Source organism: Myotis lucifugus, unplaced genomic scaffold, assembly GCF_000147115.1.
Source record: "Myotis lucifugus unplaced genomic scaffold, Myoluc2.0 scaffold_45, whole genome shotgun sequence".
In the NCBI taxonomy this organism is placed as follows: domain Eukaryota; kingdom Metazoa; phylum Chordata; class Mammalia; order Chiroptera; family Vespertilionidae; genus Myotis; species Myotis lucifugus.
The window spans coordinates 892,102-915,379 of record NW_005871093.1 but is presented as its reverse complement, the minus strand read 5'-3'; the positions used below and the strand labels follow the sequence as shown (position 1 = coordinate 915,379).

The following is a 23,278-nucleotide window of genomic DNA, read 5'->3' as shown; positions in this document are numbered from 1 at the left end:
TTAAAAACATCTGCACAGAACAAATTCAATAGTGATATAAAAGTGAATATTTTGTCTCAAATAAAATAATTCAACATTTACCAAGAAAATGAATATAATGAAAGCATCAGAACAATCTAAACTCTTCAAGAAGGCATTCAGGAACCTTAGCAATCTAGGACAAATTAACATGAGCCCACTAGTTGTCACCACTCACTACATACACAATATTGTCACAGGTACTTAATATAATTATTTATGGCAAACAAACAAACAAACCCCAAGGTAGACATTATCTCCATTTTTTCACATGTGAAATCTCAGGTTCAGAGAAATTTTCAAAAGCACATAAACTCTACTGAAAACAAAAGAAAAGGAATTTAAAACCAGGTGAGCTTCCAAAATCCTCGTACCACATTGTCCCCAATCTACTTGTCCAAACTCAACTCACATCCCTGAGCACAGTACTGTTCATATGATTATCTCCTAAACAAAACATGCAAGTTTGTGCCTCAGCTTAGAATTCTTTCCTATACTTTTCTTCTGCTTTTTCAAAGATGATTCACTATTTAAAGTTCATTTTAAGGATCATTCCTTCAATGAAACTTCCCATGAGCTTCCTTCCACCCAGAAATAACTGAACCTCCATTCTTGTAACATTACTTATTTAGGAACCAGTTAAGTCCATTCTACTTCATCATAAAGGATCATTTCTGCCCTGCCTGGATGACTCGGTTGGGGCGTCATCCCATACACAAAAAGTTGGGGGTTTGATCTCTGGTCTGGGAACATACGGGAAGCAACCGATTGATGCTTCTCTCTCACATCAATGTTTTTCTCTCTTAAAAAAAAAAATCAATAAAAACATATCTTTGGGTGAGGATTTAAAAAAAAATTGCATGTTTGACTTCCTCTCACTTAGTCTAGAAGCATCTTGAAGAGCTGCTTTATATTCCCAACAGAACACAGTATGGTGCTAAGGTGCTCAATATGTGTTTTGAATTGCATATGGAGATAGGGCTGCTTTCTATTCAGCCTTCATTTGAACAGTGAATACGTTTCCTTTAAGATTTGATACAAACTATTTTTCTTTAATATATCTTTATTGATTTCAGAGTGGAAGGGAGAGATGAAAACATCAATGATGAGAGAGAATCATTGATCGGGTGCATTCTGCACCACCACCACGACCACCCAATGTGGATGGAACCCACAACCTGGGCATGTGCCCTGTTCGGAAATTGAACCATGACCTACTCGTTCATAGTTCAACACTCAACCACCGAGCCACACCAACTGGGCAAGATTTGATACAAATGAGGACTTATGTAAGATATAAATATGTGTCATAAGTTGATTAGGAAACCAGAAAAATTTTTAGCTATGACTTTCCTTTATAGGCTATCAGCAAAATAATTTGAATTTTCTGCAAAGCTATTATCTAACAAGATTCCTTATTTGGTAAGGTAGTCTTCATCTCTGGCAATCAACTAGATCTTACTAATCCTGTTAGGTTGACTCATTTACCAATCCCTATTTTATTTTTGCTGCTACCATGTTATAGCTGTTAAGGGAGTGAGGAAGAACCACCTGAGAGCTCTGAAAAGAGGGATGGGGTGGTCCTGTCTAATGTCACACCTGTTAGAGTTAAAATTTGAAATAATACCTTAACAAGTCTCTAAGTCTGTTTTCTTTTCTACTATACCATGTCTTATTTGCTCATAGCACCAGGACTGTATTATAAATTGCTACCCACCAATTTCCATTTAAATTCACAGAATAAAATGGTCTTCATTTTTCTGCCCATAAACTAACTGCCAAGCAAGCACAGAAAAAAAGTGGCGCCCTAACGGGTTGGCTCATTGGATAGAGCGTCAGCCTTCGGACTCAAGGGTCCCAGGTTCAATTCCGGTCAAGGGCATGTACCTTAGTTGCAGGCACATCCCCAGTAGGGAGTGTGCAGGAGGCGGCTGATCGATGTTTCTCTTTCATTGATGTTTCGAACTCTCTATCCCTCTCCCTTCCTCTCTGTAAAAAATCAATAAAATATATTTTTAAAAAAAGAAAAGAAAAAAAGTGGCACTCCACAGCATGTATTCAAGAAGCTCACATGTCTAGAAAAAAGTAAGTCCTGTATCTTGTGGATCTTATCATAATTTACTAAGTGCCAATTGTGTGCACAGACCAGGCTAGATACCACTGTTAATACAACTAATAGAACATGTCCTTCCCCTCAGAAAGTTCATAACAACAACAACAAAAACCAAAATAAGGCATACTGAGTAATGCATAAAGATATAGTGCTATGAAACTATGGGGAAGAAAAAGACAAGGTAATTCTGACTTAAGGAGCATGAAGAGACCACTTGGGCCAGGGGATGGAGGTGTAGACCTTAAAGAGTTTTGAGTTGAACCTTAGAGGGTCTTGGAGGAATGATACAAAAGTGGAAGAACATTCTAGACAGGAAGAACATCTTTTACAAAAAGCTTGGAAATAGGAAAGAAAATGATGTAGTATAAATAGGTTAACTGAAGAAATTAAGTGTGAAGTCAACTATGGCGGTTTTTAAAAACTTCAGGCTATACAGTCTGATTGAACCACCACTGAAAGCTCCTGAAAAGGGGAAATCATGATGAGACATGATTTTAAATAGACATTAAAACTTGAGAGATGAAGTTCTGTTTTATGAAGTGAGGTGGACAATAAATTTTTCTCCCCCAAAATCAACTATAAAAATGGACAAAACTTCCTCTATGCTGATGAGTCAATGTGTTAGCCAAGGAGTGCATTTACACTGCAGGCCACCAGCTCTTTCTGCTGGCCTCTCTCTGTCTCCTCTGTGTATGCACAGGTTCTGATGGCCAGAGTGGAAGGAAGCCTTACTGGCTAGTAGTGTTTGCACACAAATTCTTTGTCTGAACAAACAACAATGTTAGACTGAGCATTAAGGTATGCAAGCACAGGGGTGACCCTTAGAAGGAAGTCAAGCATAAAAATAAAAACAAGAAAAAGCAACAACAGACATCAAGGGCCACATGAAGTCTTAGTCCAGCTATAAAATGTGTATGGTATACACTAAGCACTACTTGGGGATTCTCAACGGCAAAAGGGAGGAGGAGAATTGGGAAAGAAGACCAGAATTCAATATATCACCAAACCCTGGGTAAAATTTATCATTTTCCCCTCCAGTATCACTGAGCCAACCCAGAAACGCACACCAAGGCAGAGATAGATCCTCTACTTCGGGCTCAAGGAAGGAGAAAGGGAACTTCTAACACTGAGAGAAAATATGAAAATCCCTCCAATTTATTATTTTTAACCTCTTCTCCTGAGCTACAGCACCCAAGCAACCACATACAGCAATGCCTGAAAAGACAGATTGCAGAAACCAAACTCTGAGGAAGGGGAATTATCAATTTTCTCCGCTCTCTATCCTCCCATTTCTTGGCCCCAACTGTGAGACAGTCATGGAAGTACAGTGTATATGACAGAGTAGCATAACTCACTCCACTGTTTTCTGGCCAGAAAAGATGAGAACCTAGGAACCAAAAAACATATAGGAGAACACACTGACAAGAACTCAAGAAAGCAACCTGAAAATGTTGTTTGTGAACTCCTGGGCTCACCCACCCCTAGCTGTGTATAATGGATCTGATGCTATTCAGGACAAAAGACTAAAATTCAAACTAACCGAGACACTGCACAAGTTTCAAACTGGCACATACGTGAAACAGATCAAAATAGCACTGTAAAGGCTTTGAAAAGTGAACCGACATTGGAATCACAGAAGGTGGGTTAGAACTTGCAGCCCGAACTGGACAACAAAACTAAAAAATTTTGCTCTGCAAATGACACTATTAAGAAAATGAAAAGACAAACTACAGACTGGGAGAAAATACATGCAATCACAAATTTAACAAATGACCAGATTTAAAAATGCTCAAAAATCAACACTAAGAAAAACCACCCAATTACAAAATGGGCGAAAGACTTGAAGAGAGTGATCTAAAGAAAACATACATGCTGGGAGACAATTCTCACAGTTTCGTCCAAGAGGTCTTTGCAAGCATCCTTGAATATCTTAACATTCTTAAAAGAAACACATAATTATCTCCCCTACTCATTCCCACCCCAGCAGAGGACAAGTTTGTGTACTGTCCAGTAAAATAGATACAATGTTTCCCTCCAGGTCAAAGGTCAGGCAGGTCTGTTTGCTGCCTGTTGTAAAAGATTTGGGTTCCCTAAGCTTGGATTCCTCAGCTGTGGCATCACCCCTATGCGACTTGGGAGTAAAGGTAGCCCAAGTGAAGATAAAGCTTGTTTTATAAACGCCCTTTGAACAGTAAAGTACTTTGTCTCTGACTCAGGATCTCATGTCTTCTGCCAGCATGCATGAAACTGGCAGGCTCACTTGTTACCTGTATGCAGGGTAAAAACTCAGGTCCTTCACAGTTCTTAACAACATGGCAAATAAGCACATGTTGTTCAACATCATCATCCAGTAGAGAAATGTAAATTAAAACCACCATGAGATATCACTACACATTTATTAGAATGGCTGAAATTAAAAATACCAACAATACCTGTGGTAGCAAGGATGCAGAGCAACTAAACACTCATACATTCCTAGTGGAATGCAAATAATATAGCCACCATGAAAAGCAGCCTGATAGTTTTAAAAAAAGTTAAACATATTCTTACCATACAACTCAGCAATCCCACTTCTGGTTATTTCCTCCAGAGAAATAAAACTTATGTTCACTCAAAAATCCATACACAAATATTTCCAGTAGCATTACTCAGGACCATTAAAAAAAGGAGACAACCAAAATATCCTTCAATCAGTGAATGGATAAACAACTGTGGTACATCCATGCAACGGATGCTTCTCAGCAAACAAAACAAAAAAAGGGGGGTGGGGTGGGGGGCAGTACTGACATAGCCAAAAATTGGCTTAATGATGAGTGAATGAAGCCAGTTTTAAAAGTTTACACATGCCGAAACCGGTTTGGCTCAGTGGATAGAGCGTTGGCCTGCGGACTGAAAGGTCCCAGGTTCAATTCCGGTCAAGGGCATGTACCTGGGTTGCGGGCACATCCCCAGTAGAAGATGTGCAGGAGGCAGCTGATTGATGTTTCTCTCTCATCGATGTTTCCAACTCTCTATCTCTCTCCCTTCCTCTCTGTAAAAAATCAATAAAATATATTTAAAAAAAAAAGTTTACACATTGTATGATCAGTGTTTGTTAGGAATTAGAATTAGGGGGAGGGTGTCTATCAAAAAAAAAAAATAGCACAATCCAGCAATCCCACTTCTGGGACTGTATCCTAAGAATCCCTAAATACCAATGAGAAAGAAAGAATATATGCACCCCTATGTTCATAGCACCATTATTTACAATTAGAGGCCTGGTGCACAAAATTCGTACATTGGAGGGGGAGGCGGGGGGTCCCTCAGCCAGGCCTGTGCCCTCTCACAGTCTAGGACCCCTGGCTCCTTACTACCCACCTGCTTGATGTCCTTTAGTGCTGCCGCAGAGGTGGGAGAGGCTCCCGCCACCACCGCTGCGCTCACCAGCCATGAGCCTGGCTTCTGGCTGAGCGGTGCTCCCTCTGTGGGAGCTCACTGACCACCTGGGGGCAGCTCCTGCGTTGAGCATCTGCCCCTGGCGGTCAGTGTGGGTCATAGTGACTGGTCTAACAGTCAGACACTTAGCATATTAGGCTTTTATTATATAGGATATGCATAATCCATGGACACAGACAATAGAATGGGAAAGGCCTGGGGTGGGGTAGGGATTGATGAAGGGGAGCAAAAAGGGAGAAAATTGGAGACATCCATAATACTGTCAATAATAAAAACTATACACCCTTCAAAAACTCAATTTTACTGTATAATTAAAAATAAAAACTTGAGCCCCAGCCGGTTTGCTCAATGGTTAAAACGTCAGCTGGCGAAGTGAAGGGTCTCGGGTTTAATGCCAGTCAAGAGCACACACTTTGGTTTCAGGCTCAATCCTGGGCCCTGGTCGGGGACGTACAGGAGGCAACCAATCAATGTCCCTCTTTCATGCTGATGTTTCTCTCTGTTTCTTTCTCTCTCTCTCTCTCCCTCCCTCCCTCTCTCCCTCCCACCATCTCTGAAAATCAATGGAAAAAATATCCTCGGGTGAGGATTAAAAAAAAATTTTTTGAGAGGCAATTTCTAGGTTGGATCGGAGGAAAAGTGCAGGAGACAGGGATAGTGATCAACAGACAACTACAATAAGAAGGCAATGCAGTGGGAATGGAAAGGGGAGTGGTGGCAAAACACTTTGCAGGTGGGATCTGTAACAATTAACTAATGAGACATGGCAGAGAGACTTGCAAGTTTATAAAAACTCTTTACTGTCTCTACAATATTAAAGCCCTCCAAGGACAGCATTTAGATTTAACATACTTATTTAGTAGATGAGGTTGAGGTGGTGAGGAAGAACTAAATCTACCCAGAGTCTAGAATGTTAAATTGAAGAAACTTTAAAGACTTTTTGTTCCCTAGGTTCTCTCCTTTTACAATAAAGATGAAGACACCGAAGTTTATGACCTGTTCAATCAAAAAGGTAGTGCCTGGCCAGTGTGGCTCAGTGGTTGAGCATCGACCTATGGACCAGGAGGCTACGATTCGATTCCCGGTCAGGGCACATGCCCGGTTGTGGACTCGATCCCCAATGTGGGGCATGCAGGAGGCAGCCGATCAATGACTCCCTCATCATTGGTGTTTCTGTCTCTCTCTTCCTCTCCCTTCCTCTCTGAAATCAATAAAAAAAATATATTTTTTTAAAAAGGTAGAAAGTGGCAGGGACATCACTAGAGCCTATATGTATACTAATCCCAATTTCCATCAACCTATTTTGAGAGTTTAAGCTAATCTTTCACCATTATCATCCTGTGGTCCCTTTCTTCAATTCCAAGAGGAATGGGCAAAATGAAATATCCATTTTTCCTTATATCAATTCAGTAAGTTTTTTAATTTTTATACTACAAATACTATAGCACAGGTCTGTGTCACTAAGAAAAAATTTTTTTTAATCCTCACCTGAGGATATTTTTCCACTGATTTTTAGAGAGAGTGGAAGGGAGAGGGAGAGACAGAGAGAAACACTGATGTGAGAGAGAGACTTCAATTGGTTGCCTCCTGCATGCACCCAACCAGGGCTGGGGACCTGCAACCAAGGTACGTGCCCTTGACCAGAATCGAACCCAGGATCCTTCAGTCCGTGGGCAACGCTAAAATTAACACATGTGCCAGCGACCTTCCTTTTCTTGAGAACTGTTACCCCAATCCACAAAGGTAGGCTGCCAGCAGCCATGTCTGTATACCTGCCACTTCAGGGCCACAGTTGATTGAACCAGAGATGGACATGTGACCCAAACAGAAGTTTTGGAAATGAGACTAATCTGGGCTCTCTTGAATGATTGAGTAAGTGTGGCATGACCATCTTCCATCAGGTGACCTGAGTAACAGGATAACAGGTCTGCAGAGTGAAATAGATACACACCAAAAGCAGAGAAAAGTAGCAGAAGAAAAATACTCTCTAGGTCAGCGGTTCTCAACCTGTGGGTCGCGACCCCTTTGGCGGTCGAACCACCCTTTCACAGGGGTCGCCTAAGACCATCCTGCATATCAGATATTTACATTACAATTCATAACAGTAGCAACATTACAGTTATGAAGTAGCAACGAAAATAATTTTATGGTTGGGTCACAACATGAGAAACTGTATTTAAAGGGCCAGAAGGTTGAGAACCACTGCTCTAGGTCCTGAAACGTTTCCATTTCTCAGTTTCAGTCCATTCCTAAGGTTCAGTTGCCTGCCTACCCTCAGATTCTGAGACACAATCCTGATCCCCACTGTTGTTTTCTTTTTTTTTTTTTTACACTTGTTCCAATACAGTCTATTTATCTGTACCCAAAGACTTGTCCAGGTACTATTCTAGAGCTAGAAAAATATAACAGGATTTCTATGAAGTCTGCTTAGTATATACTAAGAGCTCAATAGGTATTAAGATAAAAACAATAATAGTTGCTATGAGTCTATAAAGACCAATTTGGTGTGGTCATAAGATCATAACCATCAGTCATATCTGCATTCAAATCTCAGCTCTGCCACTTATTAGAAATGTGACTTCAGACAAATTAATATTTCTACAACTTTCATTTATATCTCTCTGTCCAACTTCTGCTCCTACTATTCTCAATCTTTTCACAAATCTAAGCCCCATGACCTTTGATCTCTGATATTTCACCTGTGATTATGTTACCTTACATGGCAAAAAAAAAAAAAAAAAAAGACTGCCGATAATTATGTTTACTAATCAGCTGACTTTAAAATAGGGAGATTAGCCCTGGCCAGTTTGGCTCAGTAGACAGAGCATGGGCCTGCAGACTAAGGGGTCCCGGGTTTGACCTCCAGTGAGGGGAGTGCGGGAGGCAGCCAATCGATGATTCTCTCTCATCATTGATGTTTCTATCTCTCTCTCTCTCTGTCTACCTTCCTCTCTAAAATCAATAAAAAATACTTTTTAAAAATAGGGAGATTACCCTGGATTATCCACGTGGGCACAATATAAGCACATGAACTCTAAATGCAAAAGAGGACAGGAACCAATAAGCAAAACAATCTTAAAAAGAATGTAGGACTCATACTTCTCCAACTTCAAAACTTACCACAAAACCATGATAACCAAAACAGTGTGGTATTAGTATAAGAATAGACATATGGATCAATAAAATAGAATTATGAGAGCAGAAATAAACCCACATATTTATGGTCACCACAAGGGTGCCAAGGCTATTCAATGAAAAAGGAAAAATCTTTTCAACAAATGGCCCTGGGATAACTGAACAGCCACATGCAAAAGAATTAAGTCAGACCCTAACCCCATACACTATACAAAAATTAGCTCAAAATGGATCAAAAGCCTAAATGCAAAAGCTAAAACAATAAAAACTCCCAGAATAGGATACTTACATATGACACCAAAAACAAGAGCAACAAAAGTCAAATAAATTGTACTTCATCAGAACTAAAGCTTCTGTGCTTCGAAGGACCGCATCAAGAAAGTGAAGACAGCCGAAACCGGTTTGGCTCAGTGGATAGAGCGTCGGCCTGCGGACTCAAGGGTCCCAGGTTCGATTCCGGTCAAGGGCATGTACTTGGGTTGCGGGCACGTCCCCAGTGGGAGATGTGCAGGAGGCAGCTGATCGATGTTTCTCTCTCATCGATGTTTCTAACTCTCTATCTCTCTCCCTTCCTCTCTGTAAAAAAATCAATAAAATATATTTTAAAAAAAAAGAAAGAAAGAAAGTGAAGACAGATAACAGTTTGGTGATTACCAGAGCAAAGGGGGAGAGGGGGGAGGTAGAAGAGGGTAAAGGGAAGGTAACGGGTGATAGGAGACTTGAGTTGGGGTGGTGAATACACAATACAATATACAGATGATGTATTATAGAATTGTACAACCGAAATACCTATATAATTTTATTAATGTCACTCCAATAAATTAAATTTAAAAAGTTTTTAAATAAGTAAAAAGATAACCCACAGTATGGGAGAAAATATTTGCAAATCATATATTTGATTAAGAACTTATGCACAGAAATATAATATAAAGAACTGTTATAACTCAATTTTAAAAGATAAATAACCTGATTTTTTAATGGGTAAAAGATCTGAATAGACACTTCCTCAAGGAAGATATACAAATGGTCAATAAGCACACAAGAAAACATGTTTGACTTCATTGATCATCAGGGAAATGTAAGTCAAAACCATGAGCTACCACTTCACACCCAGTGGATAACAAAGTCAGATAATAGTAAGTGTTAACAAGGATGTGAAAAAATGAGAACCCCATTCACTGCAGGTCGGAATGTAAAATGGTGCAGCCACTTTTGGAAACCATCTGAGAGTTCCTCAAACCATTGAACAGAGTCACCATATGACCCAGCAATTCCACTTCAAGGTACTGTATTTACCCAAGCGAAACAAAAACTTATGTCCACACAGAAAGTTGTACATGAATGTTTACAGGAGCATTATCTATAATAGCCAAAAGGTGGAAACAACCCAAATGTCCATCAACTGATGAATGGAAAAACAAAATGCAATATATCATACAATGTAGTTATTACTCAGTCATAAAGAGGAATTAAGTACCGATACATGCCACAATTAACCTTGAAAACATGATGCTAAGTGAAAGAAGCCAGTCATAAAAGCCCATGTATCATATGATCCCATTCATATGAACGTCCAGAACAGGGAAATCTACAAAGACAGAAGTAGATTAGTGGTTGCTTAGGATTGAAGGGGAGAGGATGGGAGTAAAGGAAATAGTTAAAGTGTCTGGAATTCTTTTTGAGGTGATGAAAATGTTCTATAGTTGGTCATAGTGATGACTGCTATTGAATTGTGTTGTTTAAATGGGTGAATTACATCCCAATAAAATTGTTTTTAAAATAAAAATCAGATGAGGAGGGCATAATGGGACTCCAGTGAACTACTATTGGCTTTGAAGGTGAAGAAACCATAAGCCAAGGAATGTGGGTGGCTTCTAGAAGCTGAGAATGACCTCTGGCTGACAGTCAGCAAAGAAATGAAGAATTCAGTCCTATGGTCACTTGGAACTCAATTCTGCCAACATGAGTGTCTGGAAGCAGATTCTCCCCATAGCCTCCAGATAAAAGTCCAGGCTGGCTTATACCTTAATTTTGACCTCCAGAGAGCCTTCAGAGTATCTAACTGAGCTGGCCAGGAGTTCTGATTTACAGAACTTTGAGATAGCAAATGGGTGGTGTTTTAAGCTGCTAATAAGTTTGTGGTAATTTGTTATGGCAACAACAGAAAACTGTTATAGGCCTCCTTTACATTTCTGTCACCTTTGCACAGGTGTTGTCCTAGAATGCTGTGCTATTAGCTGCTTATATGGTGATTCTCTCTCATCATTTAGGTCTCAGCTTTCACGTCACACTTTCAGAAAGGCCTTCCCTGGCCACTCTATCTAAAGTAGTAGCTACCCCAACCTACCTTAGGCCCAGCACAGTTTCTCCATATCCGATCTGTTTCTAACAAGGGAGGGTAAGGAAAGGTGTGCAGGAAAGAAGTAGCTAAGCAGAACTGAGTTGCTCAAATCATGTACATTCTCGGAAGGGCATGCTTGTGTGATTGGCCCTTGGCCGGATCCTAGACACTGAGGTGTTAGAGTGTCCTTATGTACTAACTGATAAGGGTGTTTTATGCTTGGAGCCTTGAACCACACTGTGCCAACTTGTCTAGACAGTCTATGCAAACAGTGTAATGTATGGAGAACACCTGCTTTCCTCTGGGGCCGAAGTTATAGCAACTATAGTCGATCATGAAGGCACTTGTGCCTATGTGACCAGCCTCCGATAAAAAACCTGGAATCCTAGTTTAAGTCAGTTTCCCTAACAAAAACACATCACACGTGTTGCTACAGTTTGTTGCTGGAGGATTAAATGTACCCTGTACAGCTCCACTGGGAGAAGACTCCTAGAAGTTCATACCTGGTATCCTCCAAACTCTGCTAATTCTACCATTTTCCTGTATTGATCATTTTTTGTACCATTTCACTATAACAAAAATAGCCAGGAGTACTTCTAGCAAATTACCAAACCTGAGAAAGTCTTGGGGACTACTGACACAGGGTGTGATTATAAAGGGGTGGCATGAGGGAGGCCTTACTGGTAATAGAATGGTTCTAGATCTTAACTGTGGTGGTGGTTACAGGAATCTAGACAAGTGATAAAATGACAAAACTATACACACACATTGTATAGATGTCAATTTCTTCGTTTTGGTATTGCACAATAGTTACGTGTGATGTAACCATTGAGGGGAAACTGGATGAAGAGTACACAGTACCTCTCTGTACTTCCTTTGCAACTTCCTGTTAATCTGTAATTTCAAATTAAAGTTTTTAAAAATCCAATAAAATTTAAAAAATAAACACCTATGATTGAACCAATGTGTATTGACAGTTAAACATACCATAAGATCATTTCTGTTTCTCAGTATGGAAAACAAAGCAAGCAAGTGAACCACCAAAATACATGTTATGATTTGAAAGGCTATGTAGTGGTAATGATAGCTCTGTTTCAGTGGTGCACAGCAGGCACAGTCCGCATATACCGATTAGGCACCAGAGCTACATAGACAGTGTATACTTTTCAGTTAGGGAGAAATATGGGAGATTAATGTTGAGACTCAATTCTGTTTTTCCTAGGCAGAAAAGACCTATCCAGAGGCAAGATACTGTCACCACTGCAGCCAGGAGAAAGATTAGAACAAACACACCCAGTTCCCGTTTGAGCACTGCACTCCAAGAAGTAGGCTTTTATTGAGCAACCTGGGCATAAAGAATGCATCATTCAACTGGCCCACTCACATTAAGGAGGACAGAGTAAAACAATGTTTGAGACAGTTGAAATTCCTGTAAATTCTGCGCCAGGGCTAGGATTTAATGTGGGCTGAAGTACACTAAAAAGAGCCAGAGGAATACAAAGCCTAGAGCTGTGTGTTCTTCCTTACGGCTCTGCATGCAAACCAGATTCTTCACCTCATTAAAAAAAAAAAAGGCGGGGGGGTGGGGGGAGGATACCATCTTGTGGATTTGAGTACTCAATAATTGTACTCACAATAATCTGGCCGGTCATAATAATCTGGCCACTCAGTGTGCATATAGATGTTTATTCTCTGAAAAACGGGAGCTATAAAGACAAGTAGATAATAAAGTAGAAAGAAAATAAAAACATCACCCAGAGACAGTCATTATATTCTTGTAGTACTTTCCCTACTTGTCACTCATCTATTCAACAAATTATTTTTATACTGATTTACACTATATGAGAGGCACTTGGGAACAAATAAGTAAAAACAGTTTAAATCTCCATGGCGCTTACTGTCTAGTATGAAAGACATAAGAGAACTTATAAACAAAAGGAAGATAAATAATCCAATCAAAAAATGGGCAAAGGACCTAAATAGACACTTTTCAAAAGTGGACATACAGAAGGCCAAGAGACATATGAAAAAACTAGAGGCTCGATGCACGAAATTCATGCAAGAGTAGGCCTTCCTTCCCCTGGCTGCTGGCACCAGCTTCCCTCTGGCACCTGGGACCCGGGCTTCCCTCTGGCTGCCGGTAGGCACCTGGGACTCGGGATTCCCTCGCAACCCCAGCTTCATCTGGAAGGTTGTCTGGAAGGACGTCTGGTCTAATTAGCATATTACACTTTTATTATTATAGATGCTCAAAGTCACTAATCATCCAAGAGATGCAAATCAAAACGACAATGAGATACCATCTCACACCTGTCAGGATGGCTATCATCAACAAATCAACAAACAAGTGCTGGCAAGGATGTGGAGAAAAAGGAATCTTGCACAATGCTGGTGGGAATGCAGACTGATGCAGCCACTGTGTAAAACAGTATGGAATTTCCTCAAACAATTAAAAAGGGAACTCCTATTTGACCCAGTAATCCCACTTCTAGGAATATATCCCAAGAAATCAGAAACACCCATCAGAAATATATGCACCCCTATGTTCATAGAAGCACAATTTACAATAGCTAAGATTTGGAAACAGCCTAAGTGCCCATCAGCAGATGAGTGGATTAAAAAACTGTGGTACTTCTACACAATGGAATACTATACTGCTGTAAGAAAGAACTCTTACCATTTGCAACAGCATGGATGGACCTGGAGAGCATTATGCTAAGCAAAATAAGCCAGTTGGAGAAAGATAAATATCACATGATCTCACTCATTTGTGAAATATAATAAACAACATAAACTAATGAACAAAAATAGATCCATCAAACAGAATGTCAAACCTCAGAGGGGAAAGTGGGGGTGGATGGGGGCGAGGTTAAGAGATCAACCAAAGGACTCGTATGCATGCATATAGGCATAACCAATGGACACAGACAGTAGGGGAGCGAGGGCATGTGCTGGGGGGCAGGAGCGGTCAGGGAGAGGTCAATGGGGGAAAAAGGAGACATATGTAATATTTTCAACAATAAAGAATTTAAATTAAAAACAAAGACACATGGAAAATGGAAAAATAAACAAAAAGATCTCCATGGCGCTTACTGTCTAGTACGAAAGACATAACTCTATATCATGCCTGAAGAAATTAAAACACTATGAACACTGAAGAATTAATTCATTTTAAAGTTTCACAAAAGAATTCATGTTTATGTGAAACAAGCTAAATATGTGTATATTAAATTTACAGAACTCATAATAGCCTAACAAATTAGGAAAGTAAAAAAATTAGGTAAATATAAAGAGGTCTCATTCACAATAATATCAAAATGTAAAAACACCCAGGAAGTATTTTAATAAAAAAATTATGTGAGCTACACAAAACTGAGATATAAAGAAGGTTTAAATAGTTGGTAAGGCATACACTAGGATACAGAATGAGAAAATTAAATATTCTAAAAATGATACATGCTTCAAAATTTCTGTTTATTGGAAATGACAACAAAAATCCAAAAGACTTTTTTGAACTTGACAAAATTATTCCACATCTCATCGGCAAGATTTTTAAATTTTTTTCTAAATTAATTTAACTTACTGATTTGAATTTTCTTCAAACTATTGTAGTTAAAATGCTGTGAACTTAGCCTGGCCAGTGTGGCTACATGGTTGAATGTAGACCTATGAACCAGGAGGTCAAGATTCAATTCCCTGTCAGGGCATCTGCCTGGATTTCAGGCTCGATCCCCAGTAGGGGGCATGCAGGAGGCAGCCCATCAATGATTCTTTGTCATCATTGATGTTTCTGTCCCCCCCTCCTATCCTCTCTGAAATCAATAAAAATATATTTTAAAAAGTACTGCGAGCCCTAGCGGGTTTGGTTCAGTGGATAGAGCGCCGGCCCTCACACTGAAGGGTCCCGGGTTCGATTCCGGTCAAGGGCATGTACATTGATTGCAGGCTCAATCCCCAGTAGGGGGTGTGCTGGAGGCAGCCAATTGATGTTTCTCTCTCATCAATGTTTCTAACTCTCTATCCCTCTCCCTTCCTCTCTGTAAAAATTAATAAAACAAATATATATAAAAAAATACTGCAAACTTAGCAACAAAACTGGTAAATTACTATACAACAAACTGACTCAAATGCTAACATAATATACAAAATACAAATGCTAACATAAATAATATACAAAATAATTTAATATTAGAGAAAGGAGGAGAAGGGGAGAATTTTCAATAAACTGTGTTGGAATAACTTGGCCAGTAATCTGGTAGCCCCCAAATTAATTACAGGTATCTTAGAGAGTTAAAAATTTTAAAGACAAATGAAAAAATAGAAAAAACTAAAATCAAGTATTTATGCAACTTTTTAAATTGACTTCAGAGAGGAAGGGGGAGAGAGAGAGAGAGAGAGAGAGAGAGAGAGAAAGAGAGAGAGAGAGAGAGAGAGAGAGAGAGAGAGAGAGAGAAACGTCAATGATGACAGAGAATCATTGATTGGCCGCGTCCTGCAAGCCCCACACTGGGGATCGAGCCTGCAACCCAAGCATGTGCCCTGACAGGAATCGAACCGTGACCTCCTGGTTCATAGGTCAACACTCAACCACTAAGCCACGACAGCTGGGCCATGCAACTTCTAAAGAGGAGAGGTCTATCTAAGCTTACATGCTAAAGTAGAAATCAGAAAGAAAACAGATTTGAACACATAAATTGAAACTTCTATCTAGCTTCTAAAAGGCCCCACTTAGACCCAAAATAGAAAAACAAGCTCAGCCATGTGGCTAAGTGGATTGAGCGCCGTCCCATGCACCAAGAGGTCACCAGTTTGATTCTAGGTCAGGGCACATGCCCAGGCTGTGGGCTGGGTCCCCAGTAGGGGGTTGTGCAAGAGACAGCGGATTGATGATGTTTCTCTCATTTATTTCTCTCTCTCTCCCTCTCCCTTCCCCCCTCTCTCTAAGATCAATAAAAACATATTTTTTAAAAAAGCAAGTAAGAGACTAAAAAAATATTTCAATTGGACAATGAAGAATTTTATCATACTTAGAAATTATGTTAATAATGATGATTTTTAAATCTCTGAATACAGGATAAAGATATGAGCAGACCATTCACAAAATGGAAATAACTTCCTAGAAACAGAAATGAAATGTCAAAGAGTTTGTGCATTTTATTTTACTTTATTTTTTAATTGATTTTAGGGAGAGAGGAATGGAGAGAAACATCCATGTGAGTGAGAAGCATGGACTAGTTGCCTCCTGTATGCAACCTGACTTGGAACTGAACTGGCAACCTGGGCATGTGCCTTGACCAGGAATCAAACCAGGGACCTTTCAGGGCATGGGGAGATGCTCAACCAACTGAGCCACACTGGCCAGGGTGGTTTGTGCATTTTAAATTTTGATATATACTACCAAACTGGCCTCACAAAAAGATTATATCTATTTACATTCCCACCCTACAGTGTATGAAAGAATCTACTTTTCCACAAAGTCATAAACACTGGATTAACCTTTAATTTTTGCCAATCTGAAAGGAGAAAAAAAATCATTTATTGTTTTAATATGCATTTCCTTAAGAAGGCTAACCATCTTTATGGATGTTTATCAGCCATTAGTATATTTTCCTTGAAGAATTTAACACTCTTCATGTTCTTTGCTCATTTTTCTGTGTCATCCTTTTTCCTTTTTATAGGTGCTCTTTTAGTCCTTAACTTTATGTTATGAAGACACCACAGTTTGAATCAAAGACTTAGTGTTTCAGCTGTGGCCAGTGTAGCTTGGTTGGACCATAATCTTGTACACTGAAAGGTCTCGGGTTTGATCCCTGGTCAGGGCACATACCTAGGTTGCAGGTTTGACCCTCAGTTGGTTGGGGTTTGCATCGGAGGCAACCAATCGATGTTTCTCTCTCACATCTATGTTTCTCTCTCTCTCTCTAAAGTCAATAGCCATATCCTCAGGTGAGGATTAAAAAAAAAAAAGTGTTTCAAATCTGTACCCAAGTTTCACCAACTTTCATATCATTTAATATATTGCAAATGAATGTAAACCTCATGCAGAATATCAATGGCAAAGTTCCAATTTTAAATATAACAAAACAAAGTATCCAAACACTAGACTGTCCAAATAATTCCAAATGATAATGAAACCCTGGAATAGAATGTAGAGTTTATAACTGCTGGAATGAGCTGAACCAGCTGAGCAGCATTCTTAAGGAATGAGTTCTAGACAACAATTTTCTATTGTTCTAAATCAAACCCTTGTCTTCAAGTTAAGTGAAATCGTAACTCTAATCTCAGCATGCCATATTTCAGGCTAATAACTCAAAATTACATGCAAAATAACCTGGCTGCATTAGTCTACGTCAACCATGTGCTACTCTTCTTCCACAGAAGCACTGCCAATCCCCTAACTGGTCAATTTATTCAATAATTTTATGACCAAAAATTATCTTCTGACTCCACTTAAAGTAACAACAAACTGCAATATATAAAGTGGTTTCAACAATTTTTTTTTTTAAGTTACATCTTAGTTTTAGCTTTGCTACAGCCATTTCATCCTTAGCCAATTGCTGTGGCTGGACAAAGTGACACACATCTCTCTGAGACAGGAAAAACAAAAAGCAATAGCCTGGATTGAACATATATTTATTTAGACTTGTTAGATAGCTCAAATAAATATTTGCATTATGTTTTAGGTTTTTGAGAGGTGCCTTGTGTTTAACAAAGTTTTGATCCAATTAAACTGCAGAAACTTTCAAAGGCTGCTAACACCATCCCATGTTGTAGGTTGAATTGTCTCTCCCCCTCAAAATAGACTGAACCCGAACACTGTGAATGTGGCCTGATTTGGAAATAGCATCTTTGCAGACGTAATTAGTTAAAATGAGGTTATACTGGATTAGGGTGGGCCCTTAATCCAATGACTGGGATTGACTGGGCCAAGGCTCTGAGAGAGACACACGAAGGCCATGTGATGCAGCTGCAAGCCAAGGAATTCCTACGACTGCCAGCTATCATCTTCCCTGGGGCCTTCGACAACGTGGCTCTGCTGATACGTTGATTTCAGAGTTCTAGCCTCCAGACTGTGAAAGAATAAAATTCTGTTGTTTTAAGCTACCCAGTTTGTGGTAATTTGTTATAGCATCCCTGGGAAACTAATAACCATCCAGTAAGAATTGGTGTAAACTCTATAAATGATTAAAATAAATTAGTTTTCCACAAGCTGACAAAGAACTGTGGCTTCAGGCATCACCTGCTCTTTGTAAGTGGGGTAACCATATATCCCAGTTAGTAAGAACAGTCCTGGCATAAATTGTCCTGGAACCCCTTTGCCATTGATTCCCAAAAGCAATCTGCTTTGGATAATAAATTACATGGTTGTCTAATTTATGAACAAGCCCAGAATACCCTTGTGTTTGTCCACCTTCAAATCCCACCTTATTCAAATAACATCTGATTCCCCTTTTCCCACTGACAGAATAGTTCTGATTCCTATAGCATTTAATAAGTACAGCTATCACAATACTTACAGAAGTTAGCATATAGGTATGAAAACACTGCCAACTGCTTATTTTCCATAAATAATATTTAAGATGTATCCATTCATGACTATATAACATTTGAAACCCTACACAAATAAAATCTACACACTTAGCACACTACAATCCCAACTGAAATGGTTAATTTATACAAATAAAAATATAATCTAATCTGCTAAATAGATACCAAGCACATTACTTCCTCAGACACTAATTATAATAGACTTTCAACATTTTATTTCATCAGCCAACAGTTTTTTGTTTTGTTGTTGTTGTTAATCCTCACCCAAGGATATTTTTCCATTGATTTTTTAGAGCGAGTGGAAGGGAGGAGGAGAGACAGAGAGAAACATTTTTTAAAATATATTTTTATTGATTTCAGAGAGAAAGAGAGAGGGAGAGAGAGATAGAAACATCAATGATGAGAGAGAATCGCTGATTGGCTGCCTCCTGCATGCTCCATACGAGGGATCCAGCACGCAATCCAGGCATATGCCCTGACCGGGAATCGAACATGACCTCGACGCTCAACCACGGAGCCATGCTGGCTGGGCGAGAAACACTGATATGAGAGACACATCGATTGGTTGCCATCCACATGCCCTCTCCCCCGACCAGGGCCAGAGATTGAGTCTGCAACCACGGGACATACCCTTGACCAGAATCAAACCCAGGACCTTTCATTCCACGGGCTGATACTCCATTCCCTGAGCCAAACCAGCTAGGACATGTTTTCATATTTTTTAATTTGCATCTTCTTATAATATCCTATTCAAAACTTTGGTCACTAGCCCAATTTTTTTTTTCAGAAACACATTTAAGAAACAATGTCAAAAGCTCTATGGAAATGCAATTAAGGAACCGCTATGTTACATAACTATATTTAGGCAAGGACAGTTCCACCCATTGTTTACTGATTAAGGATGCATAGGGGTGTTCTCTACTCTGTAGGAACTGTAATACTTCAAAATAAAGTGATCTGGGATTACCTGGAATAGTCTCATATAAAAATTCACAATAAATAATGGTTTACTTATCTGTACAACTCTAATACAATAGAATTCCTAATAAAACACAAAGATAACTTAAAATTCATATCAAATCATAGCAGTGAGATCACCAGCTAAAATTTTACTCTAATATATAAATACAAACCTCTTTTTCCAGAATGGTACACTATCATTGTGGTTTTCCTAATCTCGTGAGACAAATTTATAGCAAATAGAAAGAAAAAATATATGCATTTTAGATGCAAACAAGTACATAAATATTCCCACTTCTCCAGTCCTGATGGATGCCTGGAAGGTACATTTTTTTTCTTCAGCTTTACAAACCATGGCCAAATGCCCTGAACTTGTAGCTCCCAGCCCATTTTCTGGATGGGAAGATCCAGAACCATTCAAGGCCCTTTTGTAATGGTGGGTTCTGACACTTGCCAATGTGTTTACTTCTATTTACCGTATGGGTCCAGCCCCATGGTGTAGGCGCAGGCTAGTCCACCTCAGGTAGTAAAGTCATAGATAGGCGCAGACCATTGAGTCAGTCAGACTGCCTGAGTTTAAATATCTATCATCTCTTTATGACCTTGAACAAATTACTGCTATGAATCACATTTGTTTATATTTTTCTTTTAAGAAGGAAGGAGGGGAGAGGAGCAAGATAATGCATGTAAAGAGTTTATTATTAGCACGGTGCTGGGCTCATGCTAGCACGGGATAAATTTGAACTATTATTACTGAAAAGAGCAACTTTTTAGCTGATGTAAAATACAGATATATTAATCTGGACACTCCATCTATGATGAATGGATCTGTTTCCTTCTTAAAAATAAATTATATGCCAGGACTTTTCAAGTCAATGCTGTCTGTGCCAGAGCTAACACCCCAAACCTACTTCCAGAAATGAACCTTGGGTCTGCTGTATGGAATTCCCCTCAGTCCATCTCTGTGTGGAGGTTAAGTGATTTTCATTTCAATATCTGTCCTTGTCAGACTCCTCCATTTTCATACCTCCCCTACCCCCATGATAAAGCATGCCTGCTAAAAATATGGCTCTGTGATTAACCAACAGCATAAAACATAGATGTATTCAAAAAAACTTGTCAGGAAGCACAAACTCTAACCCCACTGCTGATAAATTCTTAACAAAAGCTCCACTGAGAAACAAGATATTTATGGAAGGTAACCTGAGGAATGTTTGATCCCCATCTACTTATCTAGATAATCTAAAATAGGTTCTTAAATTAAATCAGTCTAGAGATATAAGTACTTAGATCACATTATTTTGCCAGCTCTGAAACTGCTTTTACTGAATTGTGTTTTGAGGTTATGTCATCAACCTACACAAGGAGACATGAGGAATTTTACTAAAAAACAAAGTAATAAAAAAAATTTTAATTAAAAAATAAAAAACAAAATAAAACACAGCATAGTCCTTTGAGATGCATGCTGTATTTAGCTTAGGATGTAGTTGAAATTCTCAATAGGAGCCTTTGGGAATGCTAAGGAAGAAATTTTTTTTTTCCTCTTATGGTCACTGAACCATAACTGATTATGCAGGGTCAGGCCAACGTAGGTTTACAGTTGTCCATATGAAAAATAATATGTAACAATACACAAATAAACTGTGTTTTGCTTACTCACAATTGTAAACCTACTTTTGCTCCACCCTGTATTTCTCTCTGAACTGGCTACTAAAAAGCAGCATTAAATTTGTGATCCTCTAACAAATACTTATGAGTTTAGGCCATATAGTTTGTGTTCCGATCTTATTCCTGTTTCCATCTTAAGTTTTCTCCCTTAGTCCTGATTTCATCACCCCTGATTTTTGTATGTTACCAACAATATGTTGTATGTATCTTTATAAGTCATTATGAGTCCATTCTGGAACAAGATGGGAGATAAGTAAATATGCTCCACTTAAAAAAAAATAAAATATTCTCTTCCATTAACAAACATTGTATAAATTCAATTTCTAAAGGCATTACCTTTTTTGTGCTTCAAAAGAAAAATATTTTAGCAAATATTATATCTAAAATTAGGAAATTCTAACAACAGAGGAAATATAAAAATAAAACACTTTCACTATGTATTTTTAACTTTGGGGCACACAAAAAATTATAAATATATCCCTGTGTAAAAATCCCCCAAGGTCATTTTTGTACTTTAAAAATACAGAACAAATCGCCCAGCCAGCGTGGCTCAGTGGTTGAGCACCGACCTATGAACTAGGAGGTCACAGTTTGATTCCTAGTCAAGGCACATGCCCGGGTTCCATGCTCGATCATTGATGTTTCTACCTCTCCCTCTCTCCCTTCCTCTCTGAAATCAGTAAAAAAAAAAAAAAAAAAAAAATTATATATATATATATTTTAAAGAGCAAGCAAATACAGACCAAATCCCCATAAATGTAATTACAACTGAGTATTTATTCTGAATGGGAACTGACTAGACTTGCTTCAGAAATGATTCACAAGATTTTTTTATAACTCTTGAGTTGCCCTGTGCCTAGCATAGAGGATGCTGCCAACCATCCTTAATGTGAGACAGCACAGAATTTAGAGGCCTAAAGGCTCTGGCTAAGTGCCTGTTTCAGAGATGTCACAATCTCCTTGCTGTCATTTAAGGAAAATAAAAAAACTTAAGACTTTCTTAATGTGGCCCTGGCTGGTGTGGCTCAGTGGTAAAGCACTGGCCTCAAAGAATCATGGGTTCAAATTCCCGGTCAAGGGCACATACCTGGGTTGCAGGTTCCTTGTTCCCAGTCAGGGTATGCAGGAGGCAATCAATTGATGTATCTCTCTCACATGAATGTCTCTCTCTCTCTCCTCCCGCCCCTCTCTTTTTCTTCCCCTTCTCTTCCACTCTCTCTAAAAATCAATAGGAAATATAAGCTCAGATGAGAATCAACAACAAAAAGACTTTCTTAGTGTGTAAAAATTTCCCCATTCATGAACTCATACTTGTCATTCTGATAACTTCTGACTCACATATATATCTAATTAATTGATTATAATTACAGTTCTTCGGCTACCAGAAACATGAAAAAAATGTTCTATACAATAAAAATTACAGAGTATTTATTCTGAATGGGAACTGACTAGACTGGCTAGTCAGCAACTTTCTAGCCCAACAACAACTTCATCAAAAACAGGAATCTCACTGAGTAATTTGAAAGCAGCATCATAAATGCAGCCTTTTCTGCATTTACCCAAATATCAGATAAAATATGAGTTACATAATATTGAGTAGGATAAAAATAAGGCAATTGTTGTTTATTCTGTTTTTTTCAACAATAGTCTAGCTTATATCAAGATATTTCAGTCATATGAAACAACATAATCCTATAAAATAGTCCTATATAATAAAGAGGTGATATGCAAATTAACCCTCACACCCTCACAAGATGGCTGCCTACGACCAGGCTGGCAGGGGCGTTAGTGAGGGACGACCAAACGACTGAACAAGCATGCTGTGTGGAGCGATCAGGCCGGCAGGGGCATTAGTGAGGGACGACCAAACGACTGAACAAGCAGGCTGCGTGGGGTGACCAGGCCGGCAGGTGGGGTTAGTGAGGGACGACCAAATGACTGAACAAGCAGGCTGCGTGGGGCGACCAGGCTGGCTGGGGGTTTAGTGAGGGATGACCAAACAACTGAACAGCAGACTGCGTGGGGCGACCAGGCTGGCAGGGGGGCCATGAGGGGTGACC

General features: G+C 39.2%; 1 protein-coding gene and 1 long non-coding RNA gene across 2 annotated transcripts in view; both read right to left on the bottom strand.

Moving 5' to 3' along the window:
* Positions 1-281, bottom strand: part of RABGEF1 (RAB guanine nucleotide exchange factor 1) — a 32,272-nt gene extending 31,991 nt beyond the window's left edge. The window contains exon 1 of the mRNA XM_023753411.1: positions 259-281. Coding sequence (XP_023609179.1) covers positions 259-281 — 23 coding nt within the window. The remainder of the gene's footprint in view (positions 1-258) is intronic.
* A 9,439-nt stretch (positions 282-9,720) lies between these two features.
* Positions 9,721-23,278, bottom strand: part of LOC111825888 — a 17,480-nt gene continuing 3,922 nt past the window's right edge. Inside the window, exons 2-3 of the long non-coding RNA XR_002829116.1 lie at positions 12,677-12,748; positions 9,721-10,289 (exon numbers count right to left, since the gene is read on the bottom strand). This is a non-coding gene — a long non-coding RNA (uncharacterized LOC111825888). The remainder of the gene's footprint in view (positions 10,290-12,676; positions 12,749-23,278) is intronic.